Source organism: Piliocolobus tephrosceles, chromosome 15 (assembly GCF_002776525.5).
Source record: "Piliocolobus tephrosceles isolate RC106 chromosome 15, ASM277652v3, whole genome shotgun sequence".
Lineage (NCBI taxonomy): Eukaryota > Metazoa > Chordata > Mammalia > Primates > Cercopithecidae > Piliocolobus > Piliocolobus tephrosceles.
The window spans coordinates 69551092-69562318 of record NC_045448.1 but is presented as its reverse complement, the minus strand read 5'-3'; the positions used below and the strand labels follow the sequence as shown (position 1 = coordinate 69562318).

Genomic DNA, 11227 nt, shown 5'->3' with positions numbered 1-11227 from the left:
ACCCAAATGAAGAAAAAAATTAGATTGCAACCTAATACTATATTAAAACATAACAGTAAAATTAAATGTAAGACGCAAGACTTTAAGAAAATGTCGGAAAATACATTAAAGACCTTGGAAGCATTTCTTAAGCAAGACTAAAAAGCACAAATTAGAGAAGAAAATATTGCTAATTTCAACAACATCAAAATATAAATAAAACTTCTATATAGCAAAGGACACCATAAACAAAGCTAAATGATGAGCTACATAGACCAGGAGATTATTAGAGAACTCTTATTCAGAATATGAAAAGAATTCCTACATAGCAATAAAAAATGGACAAGAATGAGAAAAAGGGGAAAGGATATGAACTAGCAAATAGTTGACTCTGCACACTCCTGTGACCCAAGCAAGCCATACACTACAGGACACTTTTGAACAGCTACAAAAACATCTGTGTCAGCACTGTTTGTATTAGCAAAGCAATGGCCCATATAGAAGAGTGAATAAATGGGCGTTTGGGTTGGTTCCGAGTCTTTGCTATTGTGAGAGACTGGATAAAGAAAATGTGGTACATATATACAATGGAATACTATGCAGCCATTAAAAAGGATGAGTTCATGTCCTTTGTAGGGACATGGATGAAGCTGGAAGCCATCATTCTTAGCAAACTAACACAAGAACAGAAAACCAAACACCGCATGTTCTCACTCATAAGTGGGAGTTGAACAATGAGAACACATGGACACAGGGAGGGGAACATTATGCCTGTTGGGGACTGGAGGACAGGGGGAGGGATAGCATTAAGAGAAATACCTAACGTAGATGACGGGTTGATGGGTGCAACAAACCATCATGGCTTGTGTATACCTATGTAACAATCTGCATGTTCTGCACATGTATCCCAGAACTTAAAGTATAATAATAATTTTTTAAAAAGAGTAGACAAATGAACATGAATACCTTCATTCATTGAAGTATTACTTTAAACCTTTTGGTGCTTTACCAACTAAAGAATATTGGACTGAATGTCAGAAGGCCTGAGGGAGAGTTATCTTTACCAGAACTATATACTAACTATATATGATCTTAGGCAAATTCCTTAACCTGTTTGGCTCTTAGTTTCCTTGTAAGAGCTTTAGATGGGACTTGAAACAGTGTTCAATCTGAATAACACACGGAAGTTTTAGAAGTCCACATGTCCGCACCCCTTTTCAGACCTACTGCGTCAGGGTATCCAAAGGTGGGCACGGTCAGCACCAGGCCCTTCCAGGTCAGCAATTTCACTCCCTCAGCGGGGAGCTGGGAGTGAAGACAGGAATTGCGTTCGTAACAATGTTTACAAGCACCACTTCTCATTTTAGTTTTCACTTCTGAGTTGTGGGTAGGCCTGACAATTTCCAAGTCTATCTTTCAGTCAGGGAGCATTCTGGAAACAGAAGCCTCCTTGCTAATGCTCCTGTCTCAGCAAGGCAAGGAGTTACAGTGACCCAGCAACTAATCAGAGAGGCTGTAGCATTTTCAGAGTTAAGAGTGTGGATTCTGGAGTTAAAGTGGGCTCAGATCCCAATCCCTGCCTTTCAAAGTTGTGTGATCCCAGAGAGTTACTTAACTTCCCTGCACCTTGATTTTCCTATCTGTAAAATGGAACAGGATAGAAGGTAACTTCTAGGGTTGATATGAGAATCAGATGAATCAATACATCCAAAGTGTTTGGAAAGTGTTGAAACATATTGAGTGCTCTACAAACGCTAGCAATGATCGTTATTAGACTATAGACCCAGAACTCCTGAGGACAGGAGGGGGACATGGTAGAGGATAGCATGTAATACTTTCGTTAGCCTAATGTCTACGGGCATTGCTGGTTTGCTTTCCTGAGTCTCTGAAGCCAGATATGAGAGAAAATTTGCAGGTGCATTACAAAACTGTAATCCTTTCTGCAACTGCTATCTCAGAAAGATTTAATAAAACTGTGTGTTTTACATCCACCCTCACTGAACAGCCAGGGTAGAGGGATTCCAGTGGACTAGGTGGCCCTTAACTTGCCCAGATGTCTACTTTTTGAGAGCCCCATTTTTGTTTAAAGCTGCTAGTTAGGAAGTTGTTTCAGCTGTAGAGCAAGGCCATTATTTATGTTATCTCTTTGCTTACGGTGGTGATTCTCAATATTTTACATTTTGCATTTTACTGGGTTTTTTATTTTTGTTTTGAGATGGAATCTTGCTCTGTCACCCAGGCTAGAGTGCAGTGGCATGATCTCAGCTCACTGCAGCCTCTGCCTCCCAGGTTCAAGCAATTCTTCTGCCTCTGCCTTCCGGGTAGCTGGGACTACAGGTGGGCACCATCACGCCTGGCTAATTTTTTTGTATTTTTAGTAGAGACGGGGTTTCACCATGTGGTCCAGGCTGGTCTCAAACTTCTGACCTCAGGTGATCTGCCCAGCTTGGTCTCCCAAATTGCCGGGATTACAGGCATGAGCCACTGCGCCCAGCCACAATTTACTGTTTGTTGTTGTTGTTGTTGTTGTTTGTTTTGTTTTTAAATTTCCCTTCCTGGGTTCATGATTATACTCTGACATTAACTAGCCATTTCTAGTTGTCATGTTTAAAAAAATTACACAAATTAAACTTTATTCTCTCTTGTTTTCTTCAAACTGAGAATTTCTCAACATTCTACAAGATAACTAAACCTCTCTAACTTACAGTTTTGGGCGAAGCTTAATGTAAAAATTTGGTTAACCCTGATAATAGGGGAGAATGCCTTCTGGGTCTTGTTCCTCATGAATTTCTGGAAACTGACACCAAATCTAAAGGGAAGAATGAAGAAAGTCCTAGACTGTTTGTTCTCCAAGCAGACCTCCCCAGCCACTGTCTTGGCACCCAGTCTCACATCCGTTCCCTCTGTGGAAGAATTCAGCCGGCAGAAGAGTGGTGAAAAGACATCGAGTTGGAGCCCAACTCAGACCTTAAGGAAGCACTCTTCCTTTAGGAGGAGATGTTGGGAATTTGTCCTTATAGACCTACAAAATGTATGCATAGAACAAGCATCATGCAATATTTTTAAAGGGTGGAAATTAAAATCTCAAGTGCAGCATAGTACGGATAGCAGGGAATATTTACAGAGTGACCAAGTGGTGAACTTTCATGACTGACTAATGAACTTCATTGATATCAGGTATGTGGTTGGATTTCAATTCTGATAAAGGAGTTTGCTGGGGTGTGCCAGAGATATAGACATGGTCTTTTCCAAAGTGATCATTTGAAAAAGAGATATCCACATTTTCAAGCCCATATAAAGGATAGAACCTGCACGGGGCAGCTTTACTTACTCCAGCACCTTCCTCCCCCAGGCAAAATGAAAATCCTTGTGAGTATTTGTTTCTGCTTCTTAACACTGTTGTGGTGACTGCTTGCAGACAATGCTTGTATACAATATGCCATGGATTTTGGGAGTCTTAGACAGATACTGTGCATGCTTCTAAGCTTCTGTGATTGAATTAATGATACCTTTGGCAGAAATAGTGTTGAATAAGTCTGACTTTTTTTGTCCTTTGCCTGTTTTGAGATGTTTACTTAAAAGAACATACAAAAATACAAAGAAATCTCTAGATAATTTTGATTTGGAGGATGTTTGATAATAATCCTTTATTATGAGCTTCATAGGGAATTTGGGCTATTTAAAACAACTACATTTGCTATCTAAGAGAGAAGTTGTAATTTAAAAATAATATCAGTAGTAGTAATAATAGTACCTCTTATTTCTCAAATGCATACTAAGCCTTAGACTAAGCATTTCACGTGAATAATTTCATCTATTCATTGCAACAACCCTATGAGCTGAGTAGTATTCTCCCCATTTTACAGATAAGGAGACTGAGAGTCAGAGGACTGTGATTTTCCCAAGCCCATAAATGTGGGATTTAGAATGTAATTTATCCATCTTCATCCCCATTTGCAGGCGCAATCATGGCAAAATTAAGCAGCCAGAGTGTCTTCAATGGCCTCCCGTTATGACTAAATTCTCCCTTGGGACTAAAGTGTTAAAGATTGTCAACTTAAAGAGCTCCCTCTCTCAGGGCTGTCTTGATTTCCCAAATTGAGACCTAACCCTGAAGCACAAAATTATTATATGACCATGGTGTATTAACCACAGTGTTGGATGGGAGATCATTTGGGGGCAGAGGACACTCCCCAAGCTCTCTCTAATCATACCATTAAAGTGGTTTAGCCCTTTGACTACTTGTTCAAACCACTATTTTAAACTCATTAAATAGAATATACAGGAGTATCATATGTTGCTAGAGCTGGTCTGTGGTAAGAGAAGGTGTATCCCTATGGAAGGTTGAATATCTGCACACAGGTCTTTGTTAGATGCTCTACTCCCAGTCCCCAGAAGATAAATATTAAGGGTGGGTTGGAGAGGGAAGTAGGAAAGTCCCACTGACAGTTCTTAAAAATATCCCACTTCCCCAAGACTCCTTTCTTCAGTAGTTTTCAATGACAGCGCAGTCAACTCTGTACTGATGTAGTTTTCAGTGACAGTACAGTTCACTGATGTTCAGAAGAGAGGGCACAAAACCTGGGTTAGCATGTTGGAGCAGACTCCTACAGAACTACAGCAAAACATCAGAACTGCCTCAGTGTCGGCTCACGACCTGTGGGCCCAGCACTTGTATGATAGTATCACTAAGGCATGGGTTGTAGGAGAATATGGGGGTTTTCCTTGATGTCAGCCTCAAAAGTTAATTGTGCTCTCAAGCATTCTATTTTCATAGTTTCCCTTAGGAACCTGTTGTGTCTTTATCACCCATGATTCATTTTAAATCTGTATTACCCTCTCAGTCTTAAGGGATTAAAGTTTTTGTTTTTGGTTTTTTGTTTCATTTTGTTTTGTTATGTTTTGTTTTTTTACAGGAGGACACAATTTGACCACTGTTATCCAAAGCCAATGTGACTCATACCAGGGTATTTCCATAGTAAAATGAGTCCTTCACTGCTCACCTGCCCCAAGTTTCTCCTATTATCTAGATGGTGATAATGCTAGAAAGAGTTTGGAATTAGGTGGCAAATGTAGAACCATGTGTGTGCCTGGCAAATAGAATGAACTCAACAAACGCCTGTCAAATGAGTGAATGTGTATGCTTCACACTTTGGAAAGGGAGTGCTGTCACTGTCTCTAGGTGTACATTTTCTGGGATATCTGTGCCTTTCCTGTCCAGTGTTCTCTCCTGTCCCCACCCTCAATGACTACCCTATAGAGAATGGATGTGGTGGGTCTGTTTTTCAGGTGGCATTTCTGGTGGCGCTGACCATCTTTGGGATGCAATCTTATGGATATGAGGTGAGTTGGTTTCCTATGGGCTTTATCTCTTAGAGATGTTGGGAGAGGAAAAGGAAGGTACAAGAGAGCCTGAAAGACGGTAGAGAAGCCATATACCTTATTTGGGATGGAATCTCAGAAACAAACAATAATGGAAACAATGAGCTTGGCTATTCCTTTCCAACCACAATACCTTCGCAAAAGTAAGCCATTGCTTTAAAATTTAGTCAGTCTCATTTCTCCTGTGATATCACTGCGTCTCCCATATATAATATAGTAAACTCTAAGGAAAAGCTTTGCATTCTTATGGCATCACAAGCTTTTGGATTGGGACCCCAGTGGAGAGTTTTAATTTTTAATCCCTTGTTCATAGCAGGCAGATGCTTAATTTTGTTGAAAGAGTTGCCTTTCAAATGTATAAGATTTATGGAAAACCTTTTTGTCTTTCTTTTCAATCTAGGTTTTTAACATCATCAGCCCAAGCAGCCATGGTGACAATGTTCAGGAGACAGTGACGATTGACAATGAAAAAAATACTGCCATTGTCAACATCCATGCAGGATCATGCTCTTCTACCACAATTTTTGACTATAAACATGTAAGCAGCAAATGAATTTTCATATTCTTCAGGACTAGTTTTCTAAAGAGCAGAGAGATCGATCTATCTATCTATTTATTTATCTATCTATCTATCTGTATGGCATCATACATATTTGAATTCTTAGATTTAACCTTGTAATTCTTTAAGAATTCCTCACTTTCACTTTTCTCTTTAAATAATCAAGCAATTGATTAAAAAACAAAACCATTTTGAAGAAAAACATATGACCGGAAACATAGGCATTTACTTGACCTTTTCAGGTAGAAATTGGAAGAGTGATGCTATTATCCCACTACAGGCTCAGAAAGTGCGGAGAAGAGTAACCAAAGTTCAAAGCAAAGCCTGGCATGCAGACACTCAAACACATTTGTTGAATGAATAAATGAATGAATAGTGCTTCTAACACAGAACATCATGCAGAAAAAGAACACTTGGTCGCGCACAGTGGCTCATGCCTGTAATCCCAGCACCTAGGGAGTCTGAGGCAAGAGGATCTCTTGAGCCCAGGAGTTGGAGACTGGCCTGGGCAATATGGCGAGATCTCATCTCTACCAAAAATACAAAAATTAGCTGGGTGTGATAGTGCATGCCTGTGGTCCCACCTACTCGGGAGGCTGAGGTGGGAGGATTGCTAGAGCCCAGGAAGTTAAGGCTGCAGTGAGCTGAGATTACACCACTGCACTCCAGCCTAGGTGACAGAACGAGATCCTGTCTCAAAAATAAATAAATAAATAAATAAATAAATAAATAAATAAACAATCAAAAAGCAATCACAGCATAGCAGAAATCCAGAGCAACTGTACACATTTAATTATGTACATAGGGTAGGCAATAAATCGTACTTTTTCTGTAAAAAAGAGAGTTTGCTAACTAAAAGCACTAAACTATTTTCAAGTGTTAGATACTGGCATTAACAATAAGTCATAGAAATCTCCTCTGAAAACTTATCCTTCATCATTTATTTATTCATTTGTTTTCCATTTGTTCCACCAACCAATTGTGAACCTGCTTCTACCCAGGTTCCGAGATACGCACTGTGGATATAAGTAGGTTCCAGCTCATCTCACTAGACTTTTGAACATGCTCTCTGTCCCTTTTCTTCCAGAAATGTCTTAACATTCCTCTTTTCCATTGGTGTTGGCAGTTCAATGGCACATTTGAAAGTATAGAGTCATTACAAGATGTGGTTTAAAAGGAAGTGGCACTGAAATTGTTTTTAAGCAACTATCATGGAAATCCCAAAGCTGTCTTAAAAAAAAAAAACCAGAGTAGTGAGGACTTGCTTTAAGCTTCTTCCATTATCACCAGGCTCAGCCTCTGTCTATTTTTGAATTTTAGGAACCCACAATTTGTGAGAATTGAAAAATAGGAACCAGAAAGATTTCTATTAGATATAGCTTTCTAGGGTATATCATTATTTGGAACTCTCTAGAGACAATTTTCACTCCAGGTGAAGACTCAGTGGGCTTAGGTCCCTTCTGGCCCCAGGGTCTTCACCCTCCATTGCTCTCTCAATCCCACCTTATTCCAACCCATCTCTATCCAGCCACCTTGGGTTTGAGGTGGAGAAGGGATGAAGAAAACTGGACAGGAAGAAAAGATGGTAAATGAGGAGAAGATAGATGAGACATGTGTGTGGGGGTGCATGAGTGTGGGTGTGGGTATGCTTATGAGAGTTTCTAAAGCAGCACTGTCTAATAGAACTTTCTGCAGTGCTGGAAGTGTTCTAGATTTGCATTTCCAATAGGGAAGGCACCAGTCCTTGTGGTTATTGAGTACACAAAATGTGTAACAGAAGAAGTTCATTTTAAATTTTATCTAATTTGAATTTACATTTAGATAGTGGCATACAGCTAATAACTATCATATTGGACAGCACAGTTCTAAAGAATATTCTATGTATCCCAAATTGGGGAGGAGGCAGAATAAAATTAATGGAAAGAGGCCAGATGCAGTAGCTGACGCCTGTAATCTCAGCACTTTGGGAGCCCAAGGTGGGTGAATCACTTGAGATCAGGAGTTCGAGACCAGCCTGGCTAGCATGGTAAAACTCCATCTCTACTAAACACACAAAATTAGCTGGGTGTGGTCATGCACACCTGTAGTCCCAGCTACTCTGGAGGCTGAGGCAGGAGAGTTGCTTGAACCAGGGAGGTGGAGGCTTCAGTGAACTGAGATTGCACCACTGCACTCCAGCTGGGCAACAGATTGAACGTCAGTTTCAAATAATAATAATAATAATAATAATAATAATAATAATAATAATAATAGAAAGAGACAGAGAAGTGCTTCTTCTCAATCTTTCAAACCTCAAACTGCAGACCCTGGTTCCATAACATGAAAAGCAGAATACAGTCGTGGGTTTGCACAAATTTCAAAGGGGTAGAAATGACGAGAAGAAAAATGAAAACATTATGTAAAAGAAGTCAAGTGGATAAAGTCGATTGCAGGTTGGAAAGCAATCCCATCATATATTCAAGTCTTTCTCCCAAGGTTCAGACATCATCTTCACCAAGTTCAGATTCAGGGAACTGGGGAGGATCAGTAACTGTACTCTTGCTGCCTCAGGGCTACATTGCATCCAGGGTGCTCTCCCGAAGAGCCTGCTTTATCCTGAAGATGGACCTTCAGAACATCCCTCCTCTGAACAATCTTCAACGATACATCTATGAGAAACAGGTAATTCTGGGGCACTCTTGAGTATTCTCTATTCTTAAGCCAGGCAATACTGGCATTTATGGAGAAATGAAGAGAGTGAGGGAGAAGATCATACTATCATGCCTTACCATAAATATGATACTCAACTTATTAAAGTTATTAAAGTGTTTTAACTTTTATTTTATTATTTTTTAAGAGCAGAAGCAAATCTCAGCTTGATTTCCACCGCATAGTTCTAAATACAAGAACTTATAATAAATTCCAGTGACATAGCAAGGACTGATCAGCTTATCTTCTCAGAGCAGGGCTATGAGAAATGGTGATTGGAAGAATAATAAGAGAAGTTCTAATATTCAATGACACAAAGATGCAAAGAAATAATACAGTATAGTGAATATATACAAACACTGCACTTAACTAGAGACCCAAGGTTTAAGTCTCCCTCCACAACTTCTTATAGGTGCCACCTTTGACATGGGACTTACCTTCTTTGGGCTTCATTGCCACCAGAGGTAAAATAACACTGGTAATTACTAACGAGGCTACTTCACTGATAGAGTGCTCAAAAAGAGATGATGCCTTGAGATCCCTAACTTTTTTCTGTTTAATAATCTGAAACAGAAAAATCATCACAATTTAGAATAAGGTACACCAATTTTTGTCAATTTATTTTATGTTGTTTTCTGTTATACCGATCTAGACTCTGGACAACATATTCTCCAACAAATACATCTGGGTCAAGTACAACCCTCTGGAGTCTCTGATCACAGACATCGATTGGTTTCTGCTTGGGTCACCCATTGAGAAACTCTGCAAACATATCCCCTTGTATAAGGGGGAAGTGGTTGAAAACACACGTGAGTACCAATAAGTCATTCATTCACCAAATATTTTCTGAAAGCTACTATGTGCCAGGTGCTCTGCTGCGTGCCATGTGAAATACAAATAAATGGAAACAGTACTTAGTTCAGTTTGTTTTGGGAATTCATTACATGCCATGTGTGTAAATTGTGCTAAATGTTAGGAATACAGAAATGAATTAAACTGTCTCCAAGGAACATATAATCTAGTGAAGAAGCTGACAAGTGAAAAGAGAGGATGGAATAAAGGATTCCTGGGTGCCAATGAAAAACTACTCGATTCTTGTTTACTTTCATATGTAAGAATTTCAGGTAGCAAAAAGTCTATTCTGGGCCCTTAGAATAGCATCTTTTGGAAGATAATAAGAAGGAAGTCACTAAGAAATGCTCTCAGCATCTAGAATAGAATTGGTGCAGGAAAGAGGAGGCAAAGTGAACTTACAGACAGGGAGTAAAAACCCTGATTCATCTGGGTAACATATGCCACTGCAGATATTACTGTCATTTTTATACAAAGTTTCTAAACATGGCAGAGCAGCCAGAGTGAAAGAGGTCGGGCCAGCTGATGATGAACACAACAAAGGAAATTTCTCAGAGTAGTGGAAGGTAGATAAAGAAGAGTTCATGTTTATTATACATCTACTGCCCAGAAAAAAATTTTAAGTGCTCATTCATAGAGCAAATAAAGGCACATAGGTATGCCATTGATACAGAATGGCATAATATCACTGGGATTGAGCCAACCAGCACTTCCAAAAGTTGTCAGTTTTATTTAAGCAAATACGTTATTATTCTAATAATTGCAATAATATGTTTTTTAATGCTCTTTCTTTGAAAAATTTCTCCTTTTCCAGATAATGTCGGTGCTAGAGATTGTGCAAAGACTGGGTTCCCGGGCATCTTGGGAATTTCAATCTGTGCAGACATTCATGTTTAGGATGATCAGCCCTCTTGTTTTATCTTTTCAAAGAAATACATACTTGGTTTACAATCAAAAGTCAAATTAAATTCTTTCCCAATGCCCCAACTAATTTTGAGATTCAGTCAGAAAACATAAATGCTGTATTTACAGATTTTTTTGGTGTTTGTTGTTTTTTGAAAGCAGCAAAGGGAATACAAGCAATGTCTATGTCACTATATAGAAGAAATAAAATTGCCAGAATTTTAAATAATGTGCATAATGTGTGGAAATTCCCAGATAATACCACTGGGTCACATGCAGACTAGTCAGCTGGGGTCGAACTTCCATTTAGGCATCTGCTGTCTGGATCAGCTTCCCATCTAACCATCCAAATATATGGGGGCAAATGGGTAGAGCAGAGGCTCACATGGTGGTGGCATTGACCTTGCTAGGGGAGGGACATGGCATACCCTTATCAAACAACTTGAATGCTCAGGTGAAGGCTTTTAGGGCCATTCATATGAGTTAAAATGTCTTTTAACTCACCGAAGCAGTAGACTCAACCTGAGTAAACATTATTATAATATGTGTTGTCCTGGAGTGAGAAAGGAGAAAGGGAGAGAGGAAGGAGCACCTAACACCCAGGAAAAGATGCACCATACTGAAGATCGTAACAGGAGTGAAAACGTAACTAGAAATGCCAGGTCAATATATAGCAGAAAAGCAACTTCCTATGTTTCAAATAAATTGCACATTGTGTACAAATTTCAGATCGTGAAGCTGAGTCACACATGAAAGGTCGGCTGAATGCAAATTCAGGGCAAAGAGGAATTACTTTAACAACAATTTATTCTCTTGCGGCAGACCTCTGGGATTCTAGCTTCAGAGACCCCCGGCCTTCGCGTT

General features: G+C 39.4%; 1 protein-coding gene across 1 annotated transcript; it reads left to right on the top strand.

The window, feature by feature from the left end:
* The first annotated feature begins 3233 nt into the window (after positions 1 to 3233).
* GKN2 (gastrokine 2) lies at positions 3234 to 10493 on the top strand. Its single transcript, XM_023224099.2, has 6 exons — positions 3234 to 3348; positions 5269 to 5322; positions 5762 to 5899; positions 8471 to 8581; positions 9261 to 9417; positions 10275 to 10493. Exons 1-6 carry the CDS (start codon positions 3337 to 3339, stop codon positions 10355 to 10357), a joined length of 555 nt encoding a protein of 184 aa, XP_023079867.2. The 5' UTR covers positions 3234 to 3336; the 3' UTR covers positions 10358 to 10493.
* Positions 10494 to 11227: the final 734 nt, after the last annotated feature.

Bases quoted from the DNA above. Each gene is read 5' to 3' on its own strand.
- GKN2 (XM_023224099.2), top strand. The intron at 5,900-8,470 runs GTAAGCAGCAAA...TTGCTGCCTCAG, and splicing joins CAATTTTTGACTATAAACAT to GGCTACATTGCATCCAGGGT. The intron at 9,418-10,274 runs GTGAGTACCAAT...CTCCTTTTCCAG, and splicing joins GGAAGTGGTTGAAAACACAC to ATAATGTCGGTGCTAGAGAT.